Here is a 27,843-nt window from a genome sequence, read left to right on the forward strand (position 1 = left end):
ATATATATATTGGCTTAGGATTTCAATTACCGGTCTAAGCCCACTAATATCCACGTGATTCTTCAAAATAAAAGTATCTTATTTTTATGATTATTTATAATCAAAATCCTAATTAGGATTGCAACAAATCTCGTGTGTGCGTGGCTGTATATATATATATATATATATATAGAGAACATTCATTATTATCTCAATCATCACAACTAAAGTTTCTCGATCTTCTTCTCCAATCAGTCAATCGTGCATAATGACAAGCACACAAAGTAGTCGAAGAGGAGGAGAGGACGTCTGCTCCTGCATTCTTATTTTTTTGGTTTTTGCTTTTATTGCTGCTATGATTGCTTTTGTAGTGAAATCAGCAGAATCTCACGCGCCGAATATAGAAGTAGCTTCTATGGATTTCACGGTAAATTGGGATTTATTGATAAGGCGTCCTGACTATCTTCTTGGTGATAGCAAATGTCCTCAAGGAGACATTCAAGCTTCCTTGTTTTACAAGGATCTTACCCTAGCTACCTCGTCCACGCAAAGGTCAGGGTTTATCTAATACTTTTTTTATTTAATTACTTTATAATACACAATTTAAGAAAGAAAATTGATTACCTAATCGTTATTAGGTACGAATATCTCAACCACAAGTCGCCTCAGCTACTTAGGTTTTCAGCTACCGTCTCTGAAAAAGATATCCGCGGTTTGGTTGGACAAAACATTATCAAAGATATCAAAGAAAAGAGTGAAGTGAGGTTCGGGTCTCGTGTTTTTCTTGCACGTTGTATAGAAAATTCGACAAGAGTTTTCAGCTACAATTGTGATGAAACGACGTTGAGGTTCGATCCAGGTTCTAACATGAAGGCCATTATTGCGTCTAGGAACAACCCTACATGCCGTTTGGGTTAGCAGAGATTTGATTTTTCTTTATGAGTCGGACAATTTTTCACAGAAGTTGTGTTTAGTAAGGATTTTAAACGAGTTTATATGTTCATTAACAATTTATATTATTGTTAGAATCTCTACACATGCTCGTCATGGTCATCTTCTATGTTAGTATGTCTCAAGAGTTTCGATTTTTTTCCACAAGGATTTGCGTTCGGAAAACGCTTCACAAATTTTATAAGTCTCTTGTTAAGGAAGTAACCTAATACTTAGTGGAAACAAGGAAACAACATTATTTCATTCTCATTCTACAATCTCGTACTATGCAAGTATGCAACATAAAAATAAGATCATTATAAGTTAGCGTCCACCAGAGACGAACGATTCCATCATGACCGAAGAAAAAGTGTTACTACTGGCCCCTGGAGACTCTTTTGCTTCGCCCAAAGCATCAAATCCTCCATCTATTTTTCGAGCATTCACAAGTTCAAGCAAGTTATGAGGAAGTGTGGCTACACCGTCTAAGAATTGCATTACGCTTGACATGCTTGGTCTAGTTGCTGCCACTGGATGCGAACAAAGCAATCCTAGTTTCAAAACTAAAGTTACTTGTTCCTCAAGATACTTGTGCCCTAGCTTTTCATCTACCACCTGCAGTATATCTCCACTATCCCAACGGTCTAGTACCCAATCAGTCAAAACAATCTCGCTCGGTGATCCTCGTGGCTCTATGGGTTTTCTTCCGCAAGTTATCTCCAGCATGAACACTCCGAATGCGAAAACATCAGAGCTTGTGCTTGATTTTCCTGTTCTTGAAAGCTCTGGTGATATATATCCAAATGTACCTTGCGTCCAAAGTAACAACACAAAACCCTTAATAAGTCCAAAGAACTTGACTGATTGATTGATATATTAAAATGTTCACAAAAACGCTAACTTACCTGCGACATTGGAGGATTGAGAATCAATCCCATGGTCACATAGCTTTGCAAGTCCAAAATCACCGAGCTTCGCGTTCATATTTTCATCAAGAAGAATGTTTGCTGGCTTAATATCTCTGTGGATAATCACTTGCACCCACTGCTGATGCAAATAGCAAAGCCCCGAGGCAACATCTTTGATGATCTTAAATCTCTGTGACCAATCAAGAACTTGATCTGGTTGTTGGTAAAGAAACCTATCAAGGCTCCCTTTAGGCATGAAGTCATAGACCAAGTAAAGCTCTCCTTTGCGTCTGCAGTAGCCAAGAAGACGAACTAAATCTGGATGTCTGAGTCTTCCAATGGTAGCAATCTCAGCCAAAAACTCTCTCATTCCTTGTTTTGAATCATGAGAAATCTTCTTCACCGCGATCGGTATGCTAGACAATGGTAAGATCCCTTTGAAGACTTTTCCAAAACCTCCTCTTCCAAGAAGCTCACTGTTCTTGAAACCTTTGGTGGCGATGAAGAGATCTTTATAAGTGAATCTATGAGGACCAAACTGCACTTCCCAGTCTTCAATAACTTCCAAGAACTTCTTCCTCTTCAAGTAGAAGACAACTCCAAAAACCAATACAATAATGAGTGTAAGCCCTGAAATACTCAGACTAATAGCCAAGATCTTGCGGCTCAACGACCGATCTTTTTCATCAGGAAGTTTGGGGAGACGAGAGTGAGCTATAGGTAAAACTGGCCCTGTGCTGTTGAAGTTCCATCCAAGAATGTAGTGAGAAGAAGTTGGACTGCCTACTGAAGTGAAGCCAACATACATGTACTCAAGTAGATAAGGATAAAGATCTTTCCGCAACGAAAGCAGAGGAGTCTTGGGCTTACATGTATAGATAGAGTGCATTGTAACATCAAGCTGTTTAGCTGAGTTGTTATACTCAACCCATACTTGTATTAGCGCCCCACTTGCAATCTCTATATCCACAAAACCACTACCATCATCTTTATAATAACCAGCAGAGTTGTTTCTATATGTATCTAAACCGCTGACATTGATAGCAACCTCGTTAACATCTTTACCGTCGGTTTTGGCGGTATGGAACCCAACTGAAACAGAGCGGTTGCTTGCGGAAGAGTTCAAGCCTTTTGTTGACGAGATGTTGAAGGAGAGTCCACAACCGGCGGCTGTTTTGCGGGTTGCCATGATGGCGAAGACAAAAGTGGTGGAAAAAGATGAAACGGTGTGGTTTTGTGAATTCTTGAACTTTTGTGGGAACTGGTAGAGAACTTGACCAGCTCCTCCTTGCGTCTTTGAAGTGATGAGTTTGAATAATCCGTCAGGGTTTAGATCAGCAACTCCGTCGGTGAATAAGTAGCCGTTGAAGCTAAACTGTCCACCTGTTGGGTCTGAGCCTTGAGAAACTGTATCCATAGAGAAGAAGAAGAGGAAGAACAAGAACATCAAGAACATCTCTACAGGCAGAGACATGATTGATTATAGTTGTGTTTGAAGTTTGTGTAATGGTTGATTCCTTTTAGTGTGTGTTTTATAAGCATCCATGTGAAACTTGCGCTTGTTCTTGCCTACGCGTTGCTACTGAGAAAAAGTGCAAAGAAAGTGTTGCGATGTTTCGTAAAGTTACTATTTGGTTATAAAAATATGCTTTTTCTACTCAAAAACTATTACAAGATGTGAAAGGTGGTGGTCACACACACTATAATAGCAGTATTTATGTTTTGTTCATACCCAGAATCAACATCAACGTTCTCTACATATCAAGCCTTTTTGTTATCCGAATTATTAATGGCAACAACGAGAATCATACACACTATTATTATGCTCTGTCAATATCCAAAATCAACTTTTACTTTCTGTAAAGGTTAGCTTTAATCCAAAGTTCAAGGAAATTCAGAAAGCTAATAAATTTAGATAAAAGCTAAGTTCACACTATTCGGTATTGTTTATTAGATAAGCAAACCGAGTTATGTTTGGTGAAATATATACTCAGTCCAGTTGAAGAAGACTTGTTCATAAGATTCTTTATCATATTATGTATCAACAAGTCAATATTTTGTATCTCATTTTGCTTTCAGTGATCAGATTTATGACCTTTTTCTTATTGTATCATGAGAGTTGTTTGTTACAAGGGTTTTAAATGAGTTCTTTAGTTCATTTTTATTTTGTCAACAATATCTGACTACATATCTTACTGTTAATGAAAACAAAGAAACAAACCTTATCTCATTCATTCATTCTGCAATCTTAATTTTTAGCATAAAAGATCATTAGTTAGCGTTCACCAGAGACAACTCAGACAAGCGATTCCGTCATGACTAAGCAGACCTGTGACTAAGGAAAAAAGGTTACTACCGACCCCATGAGACTCAGTTGCTTCACCCAAAGCATTAAACTCCTACGACCTCTAAAGTACTAAAAAGCACAAGCCTATTATATTAGGATTTGTTCATAACCAAAACCAACTCTTACTTCCTCTACAGCTCAGCCATTTTATAATCCAAGTTGAGAAAATTCAGAAACTCAACAAAGATGGATAAAAAGCGAAGTTCACACTCACAAATCAGAGCTATGTTTGGTTATAGAAGACATGTTCATAAAACATGGAAATGTCATAAACCAAAATTCTTTATCATATAAATCTATCAACAATTCAATACCTTTGAATAAAAATCAAGAACTCAATCATTCTATTATTTACAAATAACAAATATGAACTCTTCTCACATATCAGAATCCGATTCACCGGAGTCACTCCTAGACCTGTCCGACATGAAATTTGGAGGCAAAACCGGAAACTTCACAGCATTCCTCTGCGTGGAAGTGGACTCGGAAGAACTAGTTACCTTCCTCCTCTGCACATTCCTCATAATATCTAAGCATACTTTATCAACCATGGCTAGAAAATCTCTCACAATAACAAACAGATGAAGAGGGTTCTTTCCTTTAACACTAGCTCCTGCTTGATAATACTCAGTTGTACGCTTCACAAGCTCCATTACTTTCCTCTCTTCTTCTCTCGCCGTCTTCACTTCTTCCTCTACTGAATCAAGAAACGTCATCATCTTCTCTACAAACCTCCCTCCTTCACACTGTGCAATCACCTTCCTCGCGTCTTTCGCTCTAACCGCAAGAGCCGAGCAAGTTGCAACAACTGTCTCGTAATCTACACTTGCTGCTTTCTTCACGTTTGAAAACTCAGAGCTTAGTCCTCCGACAATAGGTAGACCAAGCTTCAAGAACTCTTTCTCTTGCTCTTCTTTAGACATGGCTTGAGGAGCGTTGTTACTACTACTGCTACTACTACTTCTGTTACTGTTGCTTCGTGTTAAGCTATTGCTCCTTCTATTCAAAACGCAGCGTTTTCCTTCCGATCTTACCACTTCCTCCACCACGAAGTTAAGCAGAGTCGTCTTCCCATCAACGCTCTTAACGTCCGAGAGTTTCAAAAGCGCGGTTAGATTAAACGCCTGAGCGTTTCCTCTCGCTGTTCCCGCGTTCATCCTGTTACCAGCTTTTAGAATCGCCTCCAAAAGCTTCACGAACAAACCGCGAGACCTCAGCTCTTTACACGCTAAATCCAGCGTTTGGAGCGATCTGCCGTGGTGAGCGATCTCTGGATAATAATTCGCCCTGAAGAGAAACGCGTTTAGCCGCGTGAACGCGGTTGGGACCGCTTTGAGGAGATGAAACAGGAACGCTTCCGCGTCTGCGAGTTTCGCCGCGTCGCCGCCGTCGAACTCGAGGATCGCTGATTGCTCTTCTTTCGTCGGAGCTATTCTCGCTAGCCTCTCGAGCGTCTCCGGTGCGAAGTCGTGTCCTTCGATGAGCGCTTCCACGAGCTCCTCGCGCGTCATGCCTAGGGACTTGAGCACGATCGCTGAGTTCTGAGACTTTCTCGGATCGAGGATGAATATTTTGGTCGGGGAGTTTGACTTTTGTTTGTCGTGTTCTGGCGATTTCTTTCCGACAGCGACGTAACCGAACAGAGCTTCCATTAGATCTCCGTCGAAACTGAACGAGCCGCGATCGATCTTGTCCCACACCATGGAGTGATCGGAGTCAGGGTTCACTTTATCCCAATGTAGAGGCTTTAGCTTCACCTGACTACTTCCACCACCTCTTGAGCTCTCTCCTCCGCTTGCTCCTCTCGGCGCCGGCGGTGGTCTTGATCCCGATGACGACAAAGCCGCCGCCTTTTTCACCGGCGGAGGTGGTGGCGGCGAAGGTGAAGGACGCGGAGGCGGAGGTGGCGGTGCTGGTGCAGTTTTCTTCATCGGAGTTGGCGGTGGCGACGGCGGAGGCGGCGGTGGTGGTGCAGTTTTATTCACCGGAATTGGTGGTGGCGGTGGCGAAGGACCCTTCTTAGGCGGAGGCGACGGTGCTGGGACAGTTTTCTTCGCCGGAATTGACGGCGGTGGTGGTGGTGGCGGCGGCGATTCCAACTCGTAGGAATCGTTATGGATTATACTGTGAGAAGTGGATGATCTTCCTCTGAGGAGAGGAACCTCCGTGACCTGCTCCATCTTCTTCTTGTTCTTGTAATAAATCACTTCTTTCTCTTCACTACCACCTTCTTCTCCTCCGGCGACGATCTCCTTCCGGAAGCTTCCGCTTCTTCTCTGCCTCTGGCTCTGCAGATTCCTCCAATACAACACATCGAGACCGTTCTCGTCGAGGATCAGACCTTTCACACCTCCAAACCGCGTGAAACCTTCTCTAGCCAAAGTCTCCGTCGCCGCCACAGTCGTTGTTGCCGGAGGATACGGAGGTAAAGTGTTCTGGACGTTGATTCTGTTCTCTCTCCGTCGCCTTCGCCGCGCGATAACGCATTTATGGAGGAAGAAGAAGAACACTGCAGCGAGAACTACGGTGCTTGCTGCCGTTATGAGGACGGCCTTCGTGATCGTTCCTCTATCTGACGACGATGATTGATTAGACGGCGGTGATGAGGGGGTAGAAGGGTTTATCGACGGAGGAACCGGGGAGAGTTCGGTGGTTGGGTAGAAAGTCTCGATGTTTTGAGGCGAATCTGATTGTGAAAAGGAATGATACGGTAAAACGACGACGCATAGGAGGAAACGTATGGTTACTTGTAGAGGAAACGGCCATGGCTGGTGTAACATGGCAGCCATGAACGATTAGCTCATGTACAGAGAGATCGTATAAAATTGCGAAAAACGTAACGTCTTTGTTTAATTTTATCTCAGGGGCTTAGTGTTAATATTCGATTTTTTGATAGGTTTATTAAATTTAATTTTGGAGGGTTTTGGTGGTAATGAGGGGAGTTAGAAGCAGAGAGCAGTTGATCTGTTCTTCGAACCTCTTTTTCCCGGGGGTTTGGTCTTATGATATGTTTAAGTGACGGAAATACCCTTAGTGGTGGAGTTGATGGTAAAGGGTGGTTTGGTAATTAGAGTCCTTTTCCGTGTGTGGACTTGTGGAGCTGGTGCGGTTGGATGTGTATCGCTGACTTTGTCTAAAAGGAGTGCTATGTGTTGAATTCTTGTAATTTAATTTTGTGTGTTCTAGAAATATTTTTGATGCCAAAGAAGTCTTAACTACATGCCAAAACATTTCAGTTTTTTTTTTTTTGTCAACTGAATTATTGACACAAAGGAGAAAATCTCTGTTTTCTATGGCAATTAAATGAATTCACATTCTGCCAATAGTGCATTTATTCTTCTTTTATGTATAAAATAATAGAAGTAATTCATTTATTACTTTAGGTAATTTACAATTTGACATTATTGAAAGAAAAAGCAAGAGATTACTTACTTTGCGCAGTAAACAATGGTTTTGTCTTTTTTTGGTCAACTGAATACTGGTGTTGCCTAAACTATAAATAGTGTATATTTCTCTTGATATATGCAAATCTCAATCGGTCAAACTAGTAGGGAATGAAATCAATCCAGTAGTAGTGGGTGATCACCATTGATAAAACAAAGTTCAAATAAAATGATAGTAATGCTGATCATATAAATATAACGCGTATCAAACAGAAGATAGAAACGTGTTAAACAAAAAGAAAAAAAGGTATCGTTGAATCGAAAAAGGAATGTAATGCAAGTAAGATTATGATAAAGGTATGGTTCACACCACAAAACATATGGAAAATATATTTCTCGCTGAAATAAAACATTTTAGAGTTTATTAAACGTCTCTTATTGTGTTACAAAAAAAAACGTCTCTTATTAAAACAGGAAGATAAAGTAGTATAACAATATGGCCGGTCGTTTCACCTTAAATGTAAAACGCGCAACCTACTCGTAAAAGGAAAGTACGAAGACTAGTGAAATGACGTAATTAATCATTTTTTGGTCAAGTCAACCGGTCAACTCTACCATTCTTCTCGACTAAAAGCCTTTTTTTCTTTTTTCTTTTTTCTTTTTTCTTTTTTGTACTTCGTATGGTATGCAAAATGCTAATGATAAGTATTTATCACTTATGATTGAGTTCGATTACTTGAATTGTTAGGTAACAAATCATATAAATTTGTTTATGGTATGAACAATACCTCACTTAGTTTTTATTGGTTGTAGAACAGGAGTTGGCAAGAGAGTTGAAGAAGTGACGAGAAAGATTTCTCAAAAGTCAAAAGTTTCCAACCTCCATTCAAAACAATTACAATAAAAATGTTATATGGTAAAAGAAGCTCGTTTAACTTTTTTTGTAATTCTGGTGACGTTGCAGCTCAAGACTGACTTCAGTTCAAATTCTAGCTCTCTATCGGGTACAGTAATCAGGTGATGAAATGAAACTACGAATAAAGGAGAATTGTAATGTTTCAAAAAAAAAAACCTGATGGGCCTTCGAATCAGCACAAATGGGCCTTGGGATTAAAACAAAAATGGGCCTTGAGTTTTTGTTCATTTGATCATTTTCGTTCGCCGGCGGCGGATGGAGTGTGCTGCGCGTGGCTTCGCGACGCGGTGCGTTGGCCGACCGACGAGGAGGTGTGGCAATTGTGGCGCCGTGGCGTATTGCTCCGTCTCTCACCAGGTTTTTGCTTACTGCTTAAGCCCTTCTTCTTCTTCGTCGACCTAATCTGTTTTGGGAAATTGGTGATTTGATCACTCAAAGCTAGATCTTGTTTTTGGTTTTGCAGAGTTCGCATTGGAGGTATCACAAGGAAGAGTGCGAGAGACTAGAAGAGCAAATGCGTCGTGTTGATCTTTTAAACGAGTTTCCATTTACATTCACAGAAGAAGCTACAGTCCAGGTTTTCTTGATAGAGCATTAGATGAAGAAAGCTGATGCCTTTTTCATTTCTTGAACCATTTTGTATTCCTTCTTAGATTAGTCAGAAGGAAGAGAGCAGGTGCTCCTTCCTCACCAAAAGGGGATTACATCATGCTGGAATGTGGATGTTTGAGTGCAAATGTGGCTCCTCCTCTGTTACTTTCTCGGCTTATGATAGGTTTAGAAATGAAGGTTGGCATCTGCCAAGCTCTTCTTGTCCATGCCGTGGTACGCTTCATTTTTACTCCTCTGGTTATGGTTTTACTGGAAGAGTTGATTTTTATTTGGGATCATCATCGCACATGCAGGCCCTTTGTCTCCAGTAACAAGCCAGCTATGTAGTTGGAAGGATTATTACGAGTGGAGACAGATACCTCTTGATTCTCCTGTTGCTCTTCTTCTCCACTGGGTAACACATCTTCTTGACGTGATTTAATGCGGTTTTGCTAGTCTAACGAGAGTGTTTCTATTTATTGACTCTTAGAGCTTTTTGTTGTTTCAGCCACTTACAATATATCATGCAGTCCAAGCCATTGGGATTGAAAACTTGACTCCCCGGATAAGTGATGAACTTCGTATACATTATCTTGGTATGTAATTCTACTGCGTTTTCTTTGAGGTTGCTATCTTCTTTCTCGTTCTTGTGTATGATTCATGAATCAGTTTTTGTTTGGAGATGTCCGTAGTTGTAGTGTAGTACCTTAATATTGGCATGTGGAATATTATACAAAATGTTTCAAAGGATGCATTATGATAAATATGATTTGCTGATAGTTTGAGCTTCTGAAGGCCCTCAGAAAGAGCTTGGCCAACTTGGAGTCTTTGCTGAGCTGCGAGCGCTCTTCCCTGGTCTGCGCATTCGTTTACAACTGGTTGGACCTGATGTTCCACAACATATGTGAGTTGTGAGCAATTCAAAAGCTCAATAATATCTTTGATTGCAACTGAAACGCCGTAGCTAGTTCTTTGGTTTTATATGTTGGCACCATTCTGATGAATCGTTATCTATATCTTCACCTGTTGAATAGGGATGGAGAGATAATCTCCCTCTGCGGCTATGCCCCTTGCATGGAAGAAGAAGAATGTGGTTGTCAATGTTCAAGTCAAATTCTCAAACACAATAACAAATCGTCTGAGTCTTCAGCTGTGTCGTTACAGCTTTATCGAGGGTTTTATCATGATCGTTACAGTGACATAGCAAAGGTACCATTTTTTCTATTTCTGTATAAACAGAACAGTTATGTACAATCTAGTTCCACTTTACTGTGTTTTGTTTTCTGATTGACCACCTTGTCTGGACAGGATTCACCTCCTCCTCACATAGTGATTGCTCCAAACGCAGGCATCGCAGCATATCCGAGCTGGTTGCCAACTATTGTACGTTTTCTACTTTTCCAGTAACTGATAATCACATTCAGTATCTACCACGATTACGTCATTTACCAATGACTGTTTACATATTATATATACAGTGACCACATCCTTTCTTTAATCATTCGTTTATGTCACGTGTGAAAATAAACACTTCAGGAACTAATAAAAGAGATGAAAGTCCCAGCTGTGTTTTCTGATTACTGTGAAGAAGCTTGTCATCTTGCGGCTTGTTGCATTAGAACCATCACAGGGCAACCTCTCTCGTTACCTGTAAGTCTACATTTTAGGTTTTATTATTTTCAAATCTATGTTTTTTTTGTTATGTGGGTTGATGACGTCATACTAATAGAAAGGGGGGGATAGGATATGATTCCTGCCGTATGGTGCAGGCATATGTCTCATCAAAATACTGTATAAAAAGAATAGAGGGTCGACACATATAATGAAGTTGAAAGAGGACAAGACATCTTCCTTCTTTTCTCAGATCTTACAAATCAATTTGGATCCAAGTACACACTAATGTCCAATTCTCCAATCAACCTGTGTTGGATAATTGATGTTTCTTTGCACAAAAGAAAAAAATCTAATACGTTTTGCTTTTATATGTTTTGAAACAATATAGTATGAGAATAATAATGTATCTCCTTGAAATGCAGATTGGGTTAAACCCATTCAGACAGCCAATGATGGTAGAAGAGAGTTCTCTGTTTATCCCTTGCTACTCAAACTGCTTCATCTTCGCAATCTAAACTCTCCAAAAAAGCAATGGATCGTCTCATCGTCACTAGTTTAGGCGTTGTGGTCTACATTTTGGGAGGAAATGATTGTTATCTGTACAATGATTACGCTTTGTTTGGTAGTTGTGGTTATTTATGTGGATAAGGAACAGCAGCATCTGTATACCATCATTGTAGTCATTTAATTCTTAGGTGAACATTTATCTTCTCCCCATCATGTAATGTTTCTACTAATTTTTTTTTTGCAATCATTATGTTTTAGTAGATATATATGTCAAATTAGTGAAGAAGCATCTTTATGCTAATATGGAATATTCTTCCTACACTTGCAAATACTACTTTTGAAGCAATTGGACATGAATATCGAACTAAACCGGCCAGTTGTGGAGATCAAACTAAACCGGAACTAAACTCGGAGCAGCCAGAACGTAACGCTGACGTGGAAGAAGGGAGCAAGCGAAGAATCTTTAAAAAAAAAATACTAAGAAAAGACTATTTCATCATCATCCCAGATCAGCTTTAATCTCTTAACCTCCCCAAAGTCCAATTCTCAGAAACAACAGAGAGAGAGAAAAGGTTGAAACCAAGAATGGATCATCATCTTCAACCTTAACACCACCAAAAACCTTTTGTTTCAAAACCACTAATTGATTTGAATGTCTCTAACTCGAAACCTCATATACCTTCTTCTAGGGTTAGCTTTCTCCGTTGACCTGGGTCAATCCCTAAAAGTCCCCTTCAGCGTCAACGATGTCCTCCCGATGCTGCCACGTCAAGTCTCGTGGCCCGTCCTGAACAGCTTCCACAGCGCCGTGGATTTGCTGCCGGTCTTCGTCGGGTCCGTTACTCCGAACAACAACGCCTCTCTTGAGTGGAAAGGCGCGTGCTTTAAAGGCAACGAGGCTCGTCTCGACATCACCGTTAGCGATCGCGATGAGCCTGGTCTTGGAGGTGGCCTTCTCCATCTCAAGGTTTGGTTCTTTTTCTGTAAAAAGTTTCAATCTTTGGCTAGAGAATTAGCACAAAATAAAAAAAAGTTTCAATCTTTGGTCGGAATTTGAATTTGTGCAGACATGTCAAGGTTGTTTGTTTGGTTCTTTTCTGTAAAGTTTCAATCTTTGGTCGGAACTTTTTTGTGCAGACATCTGAGGCGCATAGCTTGACGTGTATGGACCTTTATGTCTTTGCAACGCCTTATAGGATCACATGGGATTACTATTTCTCTGCTAGAGAACATACTTTGAGCTTTGGCTCTTGGGAAGAGACGGCTGAGTTGGATTATGTAAGAAGGGTTTTTGATTACTTCTTCTTTAAGATGGCCCCTGTGTTGATGATTAATTTATGAATGTTTAGGTGAAGGAGCATGGAGTTTCAGTGTTTCTGATGCCGTCAGGGATGCTAGGGACGTTGCTTTCTTTGATCGATGTGTTGCCTCTCTTCTCCAACACGGGTTGGGGGCAGAACGCGAACTTGGCTTTCTTGACGAAGCATATGGGCGCCACGTTCGAGAAGCGGCCTCAGCCTTGGCGGTCTGTGATCAATCCGGAAGATGTGCATTCCGGAGATTTCTTGGCGGTGTCGAAGATTAGAGGAAGGTGGGGTGGGTTTGAGACTTTGGAGAAATGGGTGACCGGTGCTTTTGCTGGTCATACTGCTGTTTGTTTGAAGGATGATGTGGGGAGGCTTTGGGTTGGTGAATCTGGTCATGAGAACGAGAAGGGTGAAGAGATCATTGTTGTGATTCCTTGGGATGAATGGTGGGAACTAACGTTGAAGGATAGTTCAAATCCGCAAGTGGCTTTGCTTCCTTTGCATCCTGATGTACGAGCAAAGTTTAATAATACTGCTGCGTGGGAGTATGCACGGAGCATGTTGGGCAAACCTTATGGATATCACAACATGATATTCAGCTGGATCGATACTCTTGCCGATAACTACCCTCCTCCCCTTGATGCTCACTTGGTTATTTCTGTCATGTCTATGTGGACTCGTGTACAACCTGCATATGCTGCTAATATGTGGAACGAGGCACTCAATAAACGGCTCGGTACTGAGGTATACATTAAAGTACTTTCTCCTACTCTTCTGAATAGGATAGCTAACAAGTTAATGCTTTTAGCAGGAGCTGGATTTGTATGGGATTCTTGAAGAAACAGCGAGGCGTGGAATGTCATTTGATGAGCTACTCACCATCCCTGAACAGGATGAGTGGGTATACAGCGACGGGAAGTCAACAACATGCGTTGCTTTCATCCTTGCTATGTACAAAGCTGCTGGTGTGTTTGGTCCTCTCGCTGATCATATTCAAGTCACTGAATTCACTGTGAGTCTTCTTCACCTGCCTTTTTCTTTTCCATTTAACATCAGTCTCTTAGTGTTGTTTCTTTTGTTTGTTTCAGATTCGAGATGCGTATACTCTGAGGTTGTTTGAGGATAATCAGACGAGGCTACCGAGTTGGTGTAACACGGAGAAAGGGAAGCTTGAGTTCTGTCAGATTCTGGGTGAATTCAGAATGGAGTTACCTGGTTATAATACCATTGATCCTTATCCAAACATGAACGAGAATTGCCCTTCTTTGCCTCCTGATTATGAGAGGCCTTCTAAGTGTTAGGAAAGACTAATCATAACATGTTTGTCTCTCTGTTTGTGTTTTGTCTACTTTATGTTTTATTTATTTATTGTTAAGTGTTGCCCTTTAAGCTGTAGGGGGAAACAAACAACGTTTGTGAACTGTTTTATGTGAATATGTGATGATATGTTAACCAATAATGCTTTCTTATTTGCAACAGCAAAGTATTAGTTTCAACTTGTGTTTGATCGAACCATAATTTGGAAATAAGGAGTGATGCTAAAAGATAATTCGATAAAGAGTATTCTGAATCATAAAATGAAATGCATAGAGAAAAGAAGAGCAACAAGCACAAAAGAAAACCCTAGAAGCCACAAGAACATCAGAAAACATAAATCGCTTGGGTGGAGTTCAAGTCTCTATCTTTGGTTTCTTGACGAGCAAATATGAGAGACCATCGGTCAATGCAGATGAGGAGACCAATGAAGCTCTAAGAATGCTAATGAGCTGCAGGCATGAGAAAAATTAAAGAGTTGTAACTGATGCAAGATGGATATACCAAAGAAGAAAAAGTTAAAGTATGTGATTTAATAGTAAAAGCATACCTCTGCTTTGGAAATGCTGATCTGAAACTCCTCGAGATCATTGATGTTTACCTTCATCTTCCTTAACAAGCCAATGGTTGAAGATGAATTCGTAGGAGTTATAGTAAGATCATCAGACACGACGAACTTCGTTTTTCTCTTCATAAACCCACTCCCACAACTTAATGAACTTCCAGGATTCACTTTTGGATACATACTCACAATGTTGCCACTTTTGGAGAGAGACCTATCAATGTACCTAGCGACTTTGCGACTCAAGTATTCTTTGTGAGGAATCCAACATTCATATGTCAGTGAATAATAGTGAGCATAATCAAGCAGATTGTTGGTGCTACAAATATAAAAATCAGGAAGGTTACAACTTGTGGAAGCTGCTCCTCTACACTGACTTCTACACAAGTTTCCAACACATCCAAAAATGGTATTGTCATTAGACAATGAGCAAGCCATCTCAAGAGGGTGGACGAGAAAGGTGAGAAGAGAGTCAATGAAGTCTTCATTGCACTCAGCGTAAATAATCTTGCTGTCAATCTTTCTAACAAAAACTTTCACAGAACACGCTCCGCCTGGATTTGCGTTCCCTTTTTTCAGCTTAGGTGGAGACAACATTTCATGCATCCTCATACTTGTCATGCAAGTTTTTTTGAGGAATACGCTTGTCAAGGGAGCTTCTGAAGTGAATAAACATCCTAGTAGACTCACCACCTATATCCATAAAAGATTATTGAATTAGGACCTATTAAGCAACAATTATACAGAAAAGAAAAAACAAAAAGTTACCTCTTCAAACTCTACATCAATTAGGGTTTCCTGCAGATCATTATAACCAGTGTACCCTAGATCTTTAAGAACGTTTATGAGATCACCAATAGAGTTCGGTATCACTTTTAAATCATCTGTAATGATGAAAGAGGATCGGCAATTTACAAACACTCCATCTGCAACATCTCCTATCACCTTTTCAACTTGTTCTTCTTCTGGGACAAGAACCTGAAGATCCATCAAAGCTCCACAGCTACATATTGTCCTGAAATTGCTGTATGCCCTGCTTCCGCATGAAGCACTCTTGAAAAAACTTGGGCACACAAAGAACTCGGTTGGACTAGTATAACTCATGTTCAGCTTGAGCCTCTTGCGATGGATATCCTTACTACTCTTGGGAGACAGCAACAAACTCTTGAAAGCATCATTCTCAAAATGACGAATGTCCATTTCTGAAACACTTTTGTTAAGGTTTCTATAACAATCTAGGATTGTATTGTGATCCTTCAGCAAGCCAGCGATTATACCCATTGGGAGAGTCAAAAGACTGAGGAGGACATCAACAAAATCCTGCTCAGCCTCAGCCAAAACAACTTTGTTTCTCTTCTCATCAATGAGAAGTTTCAAGCTGAACTTTACACCATTAGCCATTGGAAATAAAAGGAAAACGAGTAGAGAGACCAAATGTGGAAGAGGAGAGACTTATAATTTACTAATGTGGGGGAAACACGTTCTAAAGAAATCAAGAGGATTTGCCTCTATATATTGAAGAACCAGAGGTTAAAGAATCTCAAGAGGTTTCTTGTCAAACAGTAAATGAAATGAGTGAACCTCGGGAAAAGCTTTTGAATTTGGAATACAAAACGCAAAGGAGTTAATGTGCTTAGTGGATGCATATCCGCGTCTGCATGTTCAACGAACCTCCTTGAGAACTACTATAACTCTCAATTAAAAAAAAAACACAAGGTCTAATGTTTCTTGAATATAAATGAGTAAAATCTCAAAAAGACCAAAAGTAGTTTTTTACTGAACGTTTTCCAAATTGCTCTGTCTTTCCTATAGACGTTTTCTTGCATGTTAAAGAATGTTCTTTGGTTTTGTTTCGTTTTTTTATAGTTCTATTAGAGTAGACATTAAGAGCATTTCCAATGTATAACTCCATTTTTTTCTTCAAAATTGAGTAAAAGTGAAAATGAAGTAAAATTACTCCAACCCTACTCAATTTTCTACTCCATAATGGAGTGATGAACAAACAAAAAACAGATTACTCCATTTATGGAGTAAATTTTATTTATGGAGTGAGATATGGAGTTGGGTTGGAGTATTACTTACTACATATTCACTTTTACTTCATTTTAGAGGAAAAAATGGAATAGGGATGGAAATGCCCTAATAGTAGTTATTAGTCGTAAGGCATAAACAAATGAAAGATGTTATAGTTTCAGTGTTTTATCCAATCGCCAAGTCAACGAAGCCATACACGTACATAGCCAGAATGAGAGTTTCAGGAGATAGCTTGAATTGACAGAATTTTCCAACAGAAGATAAGCAATAGCTTGATCTAATTAGAAGTCGAACCTCTTTGTTTGTAAAGCCTGCGTTAAGAACTTAAAATTTGAAAAGAGATTTTAAAATGTTCTATCTACTCGTCAAGATATACTAAAACAATGTTTTAAAATCAGATATAACAAATGGAAACAGAATATGGACCCAACCTTACAAAAGGTATTGATGTGAAGCATTGGAATCATATGTTGTTACCACTTAACGAATGTACAAGATTGTAACAGCAGACTTGGATGACGTCGTTAAAACGCGTCGGACAAAGACTCGCTGATGACTTTTCCGACCAAACCAACTCCCACTTGAAACTTAAAAACAAAAACTAGCTAAACCCCTTTGTTTGACTTGGCCAACTTGACTTTTCCCTCAAACCGGTTATCTCCATCCTTAACCTAACCGGACCGAAGTCTTTCTGTGGCACAGGAGTCTTCTCTCTTGATGACCCTCTGCGAAGTTTCAACGTGACTAAGACAATATAATAGATGCTTCCATTGGAATCATTCATCACTTCTCAAACATGAAAATATTAAAATTCAGAAATTTGGCAGACACGCAAACGATTCCCAACGGCCCCTCACCCGCCAAAACAAAACGCAAACGCAGCAGCTGACCTCAAACTCTCTCAATTATCTTAAATATAAAAACGGCATTACCTGTTTTTAGATTCTCTCCTATAATCCTAATATTATCCCTCCATTTTCGTTTTTGGCTGGCATACCTCTGATTCAAAAACCACCATGAGGTTTTGCGTTTCAGGGTTCTTATCGTTATTCCTAATCATTTCTCCCGTCTCCGCCTGGTTCTTCCCCAACACCACCGCCATTCCACCCTCTCTACGTAACACCACACGCGTTTTCTGGGACGCCTTCTCCAATTTCACCGGCTGTCACCACGGCCAAAACGTGGACGGCCTCTTCCGCATAAAAAAATACTTCCAACGTTTTGGTTACATACCCGAAACGTATTCAGGCAACTTCACAGATGATTTCGATGACATCTTAAAAAACGCCGTTGAACTTTACCAAAAGAATTTCCGGTTAAACGTAACCGGAGAGCTCGACGCGTTAACCATCAAACACATCGTGGTTCCGCGTTGCGGCAACCCCGACGTGGTCAACGGTACGTCGCTGATGCACAACGGGAGAAGAAAGACTTTCGAAGTCAACTTCTCCCCCGGCGGCAAGGTACCTCGTTTGCACACGGTCAAACACTACACGCTTTTCCCCGGAGAGCCACGGTGGCCAAGAGACCGCCGCGACTTGACCTACGCCTTCGACCCGAGAAACCCGTTGACCGACGAGGTCAAGGGCGTGTTCGCGCGCGCGTTCGGACGTTGGTCGGAGGTTACGGCTTTAAACTTCACGAACATCGAGTCTTTCACGACCTCCGACATCACGATCGGATTCTACACCGGCGACCACGGCGACGGGGAGCCTTTCGACGGCGTGTTGGGCACGCTGGCTCACGCTTTCTCGCCTCCGAGCGGGAAGTTCCATCTCGACGCTGACGAGAACTGGGTTGTCTCCGGAGACCTCGACAGTTTCCTCTCCGTGACGGCGGCGGTTGATCTTGAGTCGGTGGCGGTTCACGAGATCGGTCATCTTCTTGGTTTGGGACATTCCTCTGTGGAGGAGTCGATCATGTATCCGACGATCACGACGGGGAAACGTAAAGTTGACTTGACGAGTGATGACGTGGAAGGGATCCAGTACTTGTACGGTGCTAATCCTAATTTTAACGGCACGTCTCCGCCGGCCGCCACCACTCGGGAACGAGATACTGGTAGCTTTGGTGCCGCCGCGAGAATCGACGGTTCATCGAGTTTAAGTCTTTTCTTATCAACCGTCGGATTGTTCTTGTGGTTATTACCGTAGATTAATTATTTTACTTTTACTTTTACTTCACTTATTTAGATTGATTTTGTTTTTACCTCATCTCTTTAACCTTTTTATTACAAAAGATGGGGAAGTTACACAAATATTCAGACATTGGTTCCTCTATAGTTTTTCTATTCACATATTTCCTATCGATGTTGATTCTCGTGTGTTATTGTTTCCTTTGTTTCTGATTAGTTTTCATTTACATAATAGAATAGCGTTGAATTAAGTAAGACATCACCAATGACGGCAACTTTATCGTAACCTTTTTCAGTTTTCAAATCTGATTGGAAAAAGAAGAAGCAAATAAGTTTTGTGCACAAACTTCACTTCGTTACAATAACGTGATTTTATCCCATGAAAGCCCAATAAGATTTTTAAATCAGTACCGAGCGCCTTCTTGGTCCCACTGCATTTCAATTTCCCACATCGGATAAATGGTAGTAACTAGCACAAGAAGTTACGATATAAATTGAGCTCTCGTTCAGCATATTGAAAAGCACGCAGCCATGTGGTGAGCACAAAGCGAACTATTCTTTCGCCTTTTACTAAAGAATACCGTGTGCTCTCCATTTTTAAGTGGCATACGCCTATTTTTGGAGGGTCCTGCTTTCGAGTGGGCCCAACAATAGCTAGTTGAAATTTTTCATAGCTGCTACTTCAGTTTCTGTGTAACTTGTTTTGAAAGTGGAGTGATGAAAGATGTAGAAGTTCGTTGACAACTTGGTGCATAAGTTGTTGTAATGTATCAAAATGATGAGTGCTGTGTTAACGGAACAAACCCGAATCTCTCTGTTTCGGCGTATCTATAATAAAAAAGTAAAGAAAATGGTCCAAAGGATTCTACCCAAGTTTTGCTTCAGCATGTTCATCAGTGATGCATTCCTAAGATAAACGTCTATGAATGGATTCTACTTGGTTTGTTTTTGGTTGTTCTATAGAGTCAACTCCAGCTTTCGGATTCTATCTATACGTTGCTCATCTGAGGATGACACTGAACTATTCGGAGGTTCATGATTCTCTTGAGCAATATCTTCAACACCAGCCCTATCAAGTTCATCATCACCCTAACGTGTTTCTGCGACAGCTTCGTTGTGCAGCAGCTCTAAGAGTTCCTTGTTCTTCTCGCTTTCCAGAACTATAAGAGTAGCCTAATATGTCCGTACGAGCGTAACAAACCTGGTTTTCAGACCAGCTTTGAGTCACCAATTACAATGACTCTATTGTAACCTTCCAGCTACATTGCTTGTAACCACTCCTTGACCTTGATGCAGTTTACATATCTGGTTGGAAAAGAAGAAACAAATAAGTCTAGATGCAGAAACTTCACTTCATTACAATAACATCACATATTTAAGGCCCATCAAAGGCCAACATGATTTTTGGTCTTTCGTGTGCAAGTCCCACATCGGATAACCGGGAGTATGTAGCAGCAGACGTTACATTATATATACAGCTCACGTTCACCTCTTCAAAATCACGCAGCCATGAGGTGAGCACAGAGCGAACTATTCTTTCGCCTTTTACTAAAGAATACCGTGTGCTCTCCTCTCTTAAGTGGCATATGTAACGATCAAATGCTCTTTGTTTAGATACTGGAAACTTGCATACTTTATTCAATGGCAAACGATGGCTTTATATAGCCTTTACAAATAACAAAAGATCCTAAAGATAAGGCAACTAAGCAGAGTTACTGCTGCAACTACTTTGACCGAAACAATTGGTCTTTATTTGAAACAAATGAAATAACTTGAACCGCAAGACTCGTTCCACACAACAGCTTCTTCCTTGTTCCTCACTTCTCGGTGCTACTACTTCCAACAAACCCTCCCTAAGCTAAACTTGGTTCACGAGTTTCAGCTTATCAGTTACTGAACATACCCCCAGCTTGCTCCTTAAACCTTCAAACGTTTCCCGCTTCAATGCCTTAGTGAAAACGTCAGCTACCTGCTCAGCCGTTCCACAATGCTCCAGACTTATGACTCCCTTGTTCACCAGATCCCTTAAGAAATGAAACCTCACCCCAATGTGCTTGCATCTCCCGTGAAAGACTGGATTCTTGGAGAGCTTGATGGTTGATGTGTTGTCACAGAGTATCACAGTGCTTCCATTTACATCGTAATCCAACTCTTCAAGAACCCTCTTGAACCATATCACTTGACACGCACACACCGATGCAGCTACATACTCAGCTTCTGTGGTGGAAAGAGTAACTATCGGTTGCTTCTTTGAAAGCCAAGCCACTGCAGCTCCATCCATGAGAAACACGTAACCGGATGTACTCTTTCTACTATCAACATCACCTGCAAAATCACTATCAGTGTAGACTGCTAGCTCTCCGGTTCCTCCTCTCTTGTACCAAATGCCATAATCAACCGTGCCTCTTAAATACCTCAAAACTCTTTTAGCAGCTTGGAAATGAAGTGTTGTAGGTTTTGACATATAGCGACTCAGTAAACTTACAGAGAATTGCAGGTCTGGTCTCGTGATTGTGATGTACATGAGACTTCCTATTATTTGCTTATAGTAAGTCTCATCTACTGGCTCTCCTCCCTCATCTAGATCCAGCTTACTTCCCGGAACAATTGGGTTGCCTACTGAGTTGCTGTTCTCCATGTCGAAACGCCTTAACACCTCAAGAGCGTATTGTGCTTGAGATATGTGAATTCCAAATGATGTCTGCAAGACTTCTATCCCAAGAAAATACCTCATCTTCCCAAGATCGGTCATATCGAACTCCTTCTTCATTGAAAGCTTGAAGTCTTCAATCATCTCTTTGTCACCTCCTGTGTATATTAGATCATCGACATATACACTGACATAGAGAGAGTTACCATGTTTGTCTGCTTTGATGAAGAATGTTTCTTCGTTTTCTGACTTCTCAAATCCTGCTTTGGCAAAGTACTCTTCAATGCGGCTGAACCAGGCTCTTGGTGCCTGCTTTAGTCCATACAGCGCCTTGTGTAGTCTGTAGACTTTCTCTTCTTCACCTCTGACCTCGTATCCCTTTGGTTGCTGGATGTGCACGACCTCTTCAAGAATCCCATGGAGGAAAGCTGACTTAACATCTAATTGATAGATGTCCCAACCCTTTCTTGCAGCTGTGGCTATGATCGTTCTTATAGTGTCCATTCGAGCCACAGGAGCATATACCTCAGTGTAGTCGATGCCATGTTCCTGAGAGTATCCCTTTGCCACCAGCCGAGCCTTGTACTTGCTTACTTCTCCAACTTCATTGAGCTTTGTCTTGTATATCCACTTGACTCCGATACACTTTGCTCCTCTTGGTAGTTCAGTAAGCTCCCAAGTTTCATTTCTCTCGATGGCTTTTATCTCCTCATCCATAGCTTCTCTCCACTTGAGGCTCTTCTCTGCTTCTTCAAATGTAACCGGATCAGTTGAGTTCACTTCCACCATGTTAACAATATCTTCATCTTCCTCGGCTTCATTACCAGTGATGTAATCGTTCAGGTAACGAGGAGGTCTTATCACACGGCCCTCCCTGGTCCTTTCTGATTGTTCTGTCTCTTGTGTGATCTCTGCAGGTCGCTCTTCTTCATTGACTTGCTCTCTGCATTCTTCAGCTTCCCCATCGCTTTCTTCCCAAATATGATCATCATCATTCCAAGACAGCTCAACCTCGAGATCATCTTGATCTTCTTCCCAGTTCCAGCCTTTTGTTTCTTCAAATACCACATCCTTGCTCACCATTATTTTCTTGGTTGTCGGGTTGTATAGCCTGTAGCCCTTTGATTCATCAGAGTAGCCAAACATTACGCAGATGATGCTCTTATCATCAAGCTTCCTACGCTTTTCATCTGGAATGTGGACGTGAGCTAGACTTCCCCAGACTCTTAGGTGCTTCACACTTGGCTTGATGCTGCTCCATGCTTCTTGTGGAGTTACATCTTTCACAGAGTGAGTAGGACATCTGTTTAAGATGTAGAACGTCCACTTAACAGCTTCAGCCCAGAAAGTCTTTGGTACCTTTCTCATTGATAGCATGGATCAGACCATGTTCATTACCGTGCGGTTCTTTCTCTCCGCCACTCCGTTTTGCTGTGGTGTGTAGGCAGTGGTTAGTTGTCGCCTCACTCCTTCCTCCTTGCAGAACTCTGAGAACTCGTTTGATGTGTACTCTCCTCCACGATCAGTTCTCAAACATCTTATCTTCTTGCTTGTCTCAGTTTCCACCAGTTTCTTGAACACCTTGAAGTGCTCAAACGCTTCTGATTTCTCTTTCAGGAAATAAGCCCACCCTTTTCGGCTGTGATCATCAATAAAACACAAGACATATCTCTTTCCACTTGCCGTCATGGGACTAATAGGACCACAGATATCAGAATGTATTAGCTCCAGAACTTCTTTGGCTCTCCATGTACTCTTCTTGGGAATGGGGTTTCTTGACTGCTTTCCCACCAAACAGTCTGTACACGTGAAGTGTTGAGCATCAAAATACGGGAGATCACGTACCATTTCCTTGCTCTGCAGTGTCTTTAAGCCACTGAAACTGAGATGACCGTAGCGTTCATGCCATATCTTTGTCATGTCTTCTGCGGTTGTCTGCAAACACCTCTGTTGCATGATCTCTCTATCACCAGCTTGATCAATTATCATGAACATCCTGTTCCTACTCATCTTGCTCTCTGCGATCAGTCCTCGCTCTTCATGGAACATCTTGCAGACACCTCTCTGTATGATGATGGTCACGTCCTTCTCTTGCAGTTGTCCAAGACTCAACAAGTTGTTTTTGAGCTCAGGAATGTAATATACATCTCTGATCGTGTATGCTGCTCCACTCAGCACTAACTTCACGTTTCCTTTGCCCACAACTTCTAGCCTCTTGTCGTTTCCTAGCTTGACAGAGTGCTTGAAGTTTGTGTTCAGGTCTGTGAACAGCCTTTGATCGCCACTCATGTGGTTTGAGCAGCCTGAATCAAGGAACCAAGACTTTCTTCTCTTGTCTTCTTGTCCCTCCGTCTGTGTCACCATTGCCATCTCCATGTCCTCTTCAGCCTCTTCTTCAACATATGCCATCAACAACATCTCGTCTTCCTCATCAGCATAATTTGCTTCTTCTTCCTCCCATTTTGGACACTCACTTTTGAAATGTCCAAGACGGTGACACTTGTAACATTCCACAGTGCTCTTATCTCTGAATGTTCTGCCTCGTCCTCGGCCTCTGGCTCTTCCATTGAAACCTCTTCCTCTGGTTTCCATGCCTCTGCCATGTGTTACTTTTAACACATGATCATCACCCTTGTCTACCTTCTTGAACTTCTGCTCATGTACCATCAATGAGCTCTGCAACTCTTCAAGGGATATGGTCTCGGTGTCCTTTGATTCTTCTATCGAGACCACAACATACATGAACTTCTCACTGAGTGTTCTGAGGATTTTCTCAACGACCTTTGAGTCCATCATCACCTCACCGTTGCTTCTCATCTGATTGGTTACGCTCAAGACTCGAGTGAAGTACTCTTCTACACTCTCAGCTTCATTCATCTCTAGCAGCTCAAAGTCTCTTCTCAGCTTCTGCAGCAATGACCTCTTGACTCGAGCGTTCCCACCAAACTTCGACTTCATTGAGTCCCATATGACCTTGGAGGAACTCCTGTCCAGGATCTGCTCGAACGTTACCCTATCAATGCTTTGATAAAGGTAATGTTTCACCTTGTGATCATTTGTCTTGGCACTCTCGAGCTGCGCACTCTGCTCTGCCGTCAGAACCGTGGTGATTCCTGGTTCTTCAAAGCCCGTCTCAATCACATCCCATAGTCCCTTGGCTCGGAAGAAGTTCTCCATAACTTCACTCCAATGATCCCAATGACCATCGTACTGAGGTAGCTTCATTTTATCATCACCCATCTCTCTTCTCTCTTTTACTGATTTTCTTTCTCAAGTTTTAATATCTAACGGAGCTCTGATACCAATTTGTAACGATCAAATGCTCTTTGTTTAGATACTGGAAACTTGCATACTTTATTCAATGGCAAACGATGGCTTTATATAGCCTTTACAAATAACAAAAGATCCTAAAGATAAGGCAACTAAACAGAGTTACTGCTGCAACTACTTTGACCGAAACAATTGGTCTTTATTTGAAACAAATGAAATAACTTGAACCGCAAGACTCGTTCCACACAACAGCTTCTTCCTTGTTCCTCACTTCTCGGTGCTACTACTTCCAACAGCATACGCCTGTGTTTGGAGGGTCCTGCTTTCGAGTGGGCCCATCAACAGCTAGTTAAATAAATTACTCTGGTTCTAATATAATTGTAGATCGATTATTGTTGTAGCCTTTGATTACTGCTATTTTCCTTCAAAAACTTGTCTCAGTAAATCTTTGATAAAATCATAATGTGTTGACTGGAGAAGAAATCATATAGAAAAAGAAGCGTCGGAACCACGATGACTTGAAACAATAATGAGAATGGAGCAAAACGGAATTGCAGTGCGAAGCTCCGTTCATGCTTGTGTTTTACTTTATCTTTATATATTCGCCGGAGAAGAAAACTGCAGAATCGCTAATAAAGCGTCTTCACAAAAGCCCGTTGCTCACTTTTTCATAATGTTCCTTAACGGGCCTAAGTAAAGTCCATTAAGTTAAAATTTATTCTATTAAGCCCATTAGTTAATAGTATCTAGTTTGGGTACTTGAGTTTCTGTAATCAATATTCTGCCGTAACCTGATGCAACACCATAAATGCTGCTTGCTTACATTTAGCATGCCTGACCAATATGGAATCATGTATATTGGATTTTATTGAAAGATGTATGAATATGTGAGACAGCATCTTTCAAAGGCCCCAGATTTTTTTATTTTATGAACTTCATCAATAATTGTTATATTATGTATTTTTTCCTTCTATTTCTCACTTTTTGGAAAAAAATTATGCGGATTTGATTAGTCGTGGCAAAATCAAAGGAACCAGCTAGACTCATTCATTGGAAAAATCGAGAATTTTCCAGGGAGATTTTAAAAAAAAAATCAAAGAATTATATCAAATTTTTGATAAAAAGAAAAAGAATTATATCAAAGTTTTAAAAAGTAAAGAAATAAAAAAGACAGTGCAGAAAATACAAAAATGCTAGGCTGTGTGTAGACCCATTAGAGGGATGGAGATTAAGCTTTGTACATATTTACGTGTCCATTTTGTAATTGGACCAGTTCTTGATTTGAAGTCATGAGATCTCTCTTAATGGGACCATCTCCTAATACATGTTGGTTCGTTTCACATGTGTGTCGTTCTGTATACGTATTTTATACTTAATATTATACGGTCTAATATGTATGCACAATATAACCTACTTACATATTTTCCTTAGATGTTTGGGTTAACTACGTTAGAATTCGGTTTTACATAACACGTACGTATATCACCAACCAATAATCAGTCTATATTATTAGTAGTATAAGGAGAGAGAGATGTACTATGTAAGTGTAAAAAGAAATAAATGCAACATGTGATCAGAACTACATATGTTAGTATATAGTCAAACATGCATAAGACATTTTACATTAAAATTGTCATATCATTGTTATTTAGTCTTCATAAAATTCAGAGTTAGGTTGAGTTGGAGTAGCTATTGAGTTGGCCTGCTCTGTTGAGTTCGAAAGTCAGTCAATATAACCTTCTATATATATATATTTAATGGTTCCTATTCAGAGTCGGTCCGTGTATTTACCGGGCTGGAAGCAGAACTAAGAAAAAGTGGCCTATTTATGTTTAATTATTTGTAAAAAAAACTACTTTAAAAAATGTCACTGCGTAGAGTCTCGAACCCTCACCTTCACATAGCTCAAATTTCACCATTACCACTGGAGCTACTGGATAAATATTGTAAAAATGTGGCCGCTAAACTTGATAATTTAATGACGGATGGAAGCAGCCGCTTCTCCCGCTTACCTCCAAGGCCGGCTCCGTTCCTATTTCTATCATCTTTATTCTTTAGGCATTCTAGTATACTTTTAACGCTAAACATACTTTTATATAATGTCACATACATATATTACAACTAAGAAAAGGGATTATAGAGATTATCATTAAAGATTAGCCACAATTTGTCAAGCCGTCATAGTAATTAATTGATTTTGATAAAAGATAATAATAATAGAGCTCTATGATAGACCAAACTAAGAAGAGCTTAGTGGGTTGTTAGATAAGCAGCAACTTAGGCACTATACCAATGATAAAGCATCTACTACGTGAAGCTTTTAATGTACAAATGTACATTACACATATATATTACATTTGCATATACATACATGAGTTATCGATTCGATTGTACTAAGTACTAACTATACTATTCCACTTCTGTTAGGTTGAATAACGCATGTGAATGGTGCCACGTTTTCACTCACACATTTGATAATGTACAAATTCACATGTTTCTTGTTTTGGCCCAATACATTACATATTTTAATGTACACATAGTAAATTATAACTAAATTGTTTTTTTTTTTCTGGACAGCAACTAAATTGGTTATAACTTGAGAATATTTTTTTTTGAATATCATAGGGAATCTTTTTTTTTCTTGTAATGTTTTCCTTCTTATATGCACGTCCCACTATTAATTATGTGCTGAACCAACTATTTTCCGTACCATTTAACTTTTTTTTTTGTTTTTCTATAGTTTTTTTTGGTAATAAATTATTTAAGTGTTAATGTGATACACATGAACTGTTAAAATTGAATTTTCCTTAGATTCTAGAGAAAATAACATTCTAGTATAAGCTATTGATACTTTTATTTACGTATGTATATATGTATTTATAAAAAATATCATATATATTAAAAGATAAGCATTACAATATTTTAGCTATGACATGTGTCATCACTAGAATGTTCCTTAAAGTCTCTAGAGAAATATGTTTGCCCACTAAACATAAATTATATACTTATCATTAAACTAACCATAAAATTAATTAACAATCTACAATTATTATTTTTCATTCTTTCTTTAAATAAAAGCTACGAAATTACCAAGATGAATAAAATATATATTTGACAATTAAAAATTTTAATAATAAATATTCGATAACAATTTTCATTATTATAATGTTATATTATTAAAATAAATTAAATAATTATATTAACCATATAATAAAAAATAAATTTTTTGTATATGTTATATTTTGAATTTTTAAAAATAACTATAAATTACGAAAACTGTTAAAAATCTTATATTAAAATATCTATGATCTACAGTTTAAATTTTTTGTTATAATAAAATATAAATGCTCAAAAAACCATATGAGTAAAATTCACATTTAACAGATATTCAAATTAG

The 27,843-nt window shown here is 39.9% G+C and overlaps 8 protein-coding genes and 2 non-coding genes across 11 annotated transcripts; 6 read left to right on the plus strand and 4 right to left on the minus strand.

Moving 5' to 3' along the window:
• The first annotated feature begins 81 nt into the window (after positions 1–81).
• On the plus strand, positions 82–1,165 carry LOC111199307. The gene is made up of 2 exons (XM_022689152.2): positions 82–531; positions 618–1,165. The coding sequence occupies exons 1-2, from the start codon at positions 248–250 to the stop codon at positions 895–897; spliced, it is 564 nt and encodes a 187-aa protein (XP_022544873.1). The 5' UTR covers positions 82–247; the 3' UTR covers positions 898–1,165.
• LOC106429548 (putative L-type lectin-domain containing receptor kinase V.2) lies at positions 1,157–4,188 on the minus strand. The gene is made up of 2 exons (XM_013870297.3): positions 1,815–4,188; positions 1,157–1,718 (listed from the first exon to the last, which is right to left on the minus strand). The coding sequence occupies exons 1-2, from the start codon at positions 3,289–3,291 to the stop codon at positions 1,234–1,236; spliced, it is 1,962 nt and encodes a 653-aa protein (XP_013725751.1). The 5' UTR covers positions 3,292–4,188; the 3' UTR covers positions 1,157–1,233.
• Positions 4,189–4,428: 240 nt separating this feature from the next.
• On the minus strand, positions 4,429–7,388 carry LOC106429519 (formin-like protein 8). Its single transcript, XM_013870274.3, has one exon. The coding sequence runs from the start codon at positions 6,951–6,953 to the stop codon at positions 4,542–4,544; it is 2,412 nt and encodes an 803-aa protein (XP_013725728.2). The 5' UTR covers positions 6,954–7,388; the 3' UTR covers positions 4,429–4,541.
• A 1,009-nt stretch (positions 7,389–8,397) lies between these two features.
• Positions 8,398–11,437, plus strand: LOC106429558 (zinc finger MYND domain-containing protein 15). 2 transcript variants are annotated; one of them, XM_022689151.2, is made up of 10 exons: positions 8,398–8,820; positions 8,927–9,040; positions 9,117–9,288; positions 9,369–9,469; positions 9,563–9,650; positions 9,850–9,958; positions 10,089–10,263; positions 10,363–10,437; positions 10,591–10,704; positions 10,824–11,032. In XM_022689151.2, exons 1-10 carry the CDS (start codon positions 8,719–8,721, stop codon positions 10,875–10,877), a joined length of 1,104 nt encoding a protein of 367 aa, XP_022544872.1. In that variant the 5' UTR covers positions 8,398–8,718; the 3' UTR covers positions 10,878–11,032. The 2 variants fall into 2 exon arrangements, with proteins under 2 accessions (XP_022544872.1, XP_013725759.1); XM_013870305.3 differs by lacking the exon at positions 10,824–11,032 and adding an exon at positions 11,091–11,437 and having other exon boundaries at positions 8,457–8,820.
• Positions 11,438–11,662: 225 nt separating this feature from the next.
• Positions 11,663–13,938, plus strand: BNAA07G28690D. The gene is made up of 5 exons (XM_013870304.3): positions 11,663–12,142; positions 12,313–12,453; positions 12,525–13,226; positions 13,294–13,494; positions 13,571–13,938. Exons 1-5 carry the CDS (start codon positions 11,828–11,830, stop codon positions 13,781–13,783), a joined length of 1,572 nt encoding a protein of 523 aa, XP_013725758.1. The 5' UTR covers positions 11,663–11,827; the 3' UTR covers positions 13,784–13,938.
• Positions 13,939–14,328: 390 nt separating this feature from the next.
• Positions 14,329–14,979, minus strand: LOC106429542. The gene has a single exon (XM_013870295.2). The coding sequence runs from the start codon at positions 14,977–14,979 to the stop codon at positions 14,329–14,331; it is 651 nt and encodes a 216-aa protein (XP_013725749.2).
• A 104-nt stretch (positions 14,980–15,083) lies between these two features.
• Positions 15,084–16,525, minus strand: LOC125576316. The gene has a single exon (XM_048736109.1). The coding sequence runs from the start codon at positions 15,757–15,759 to the stop codon at positions 15,097–15,099; it is 663 nt and encodes a 220-aa protein (XP_048592066.1). The 5' UTR covers positions 15,760–16,525; the 3' UTR covers positions 15,084–15,096.
• Positions 16,526–16,747: 222 nt separating this feature from the next.
• On the plus strand, positions 16,748–18,777 carry LOC125576314 (metalloendoproteinase 2-MMP-like). The gene has a single exon (XM_048736105.1). It carries the CDS (start codon positions 17,409–17,411, stop codon positions 18,543–18,545), a length of 1,137 nt encoding a protein of 378 aa, XP_048592062.1. The 5' UTR covers positions 16,748–17,408; the 3' UTR covers positions 18,546–18,777.
• Positions 18,778–19,053: 276 nt separating this feature from the next.
• Positions 19,054–19,172, plus strand: LOC125576830. The gene has a single exon (XR_007315254.1). It is a non-coding gene; the product is annotated as a U5 spliceosomal RNA (small nuclear RNA).
• An 858-nt stretch (positions 19,173–20,030) lies between these two features.
• LOC125576833 lies at positions 20,031–20,150 on the plus strand. The gene has a single exon (XR_007315257.1). It is a non-coding gene; the product is annotated as a U5 spliceosomal RNA (small nuclear RNA).
• The last annotated feature ends 7,693 nt before the right edge of the window (positions 20,151–27,843 follow it).

Source organism: Brassica napus, chromosome A7 (assembly GCF_020379485.1).
Source record: "Brassica napus cultivar Da-Ae chromosome A7, Da-Ae, whole genome shotgun sequence".
Classification (NCBI taxonomy): domain Eukaryota; kingdom Viridiplantae; phylum Streptophyta; class Magnoliopsida; order Brassicales; family Brassicaceae; genus Brassica; species Brassica napus.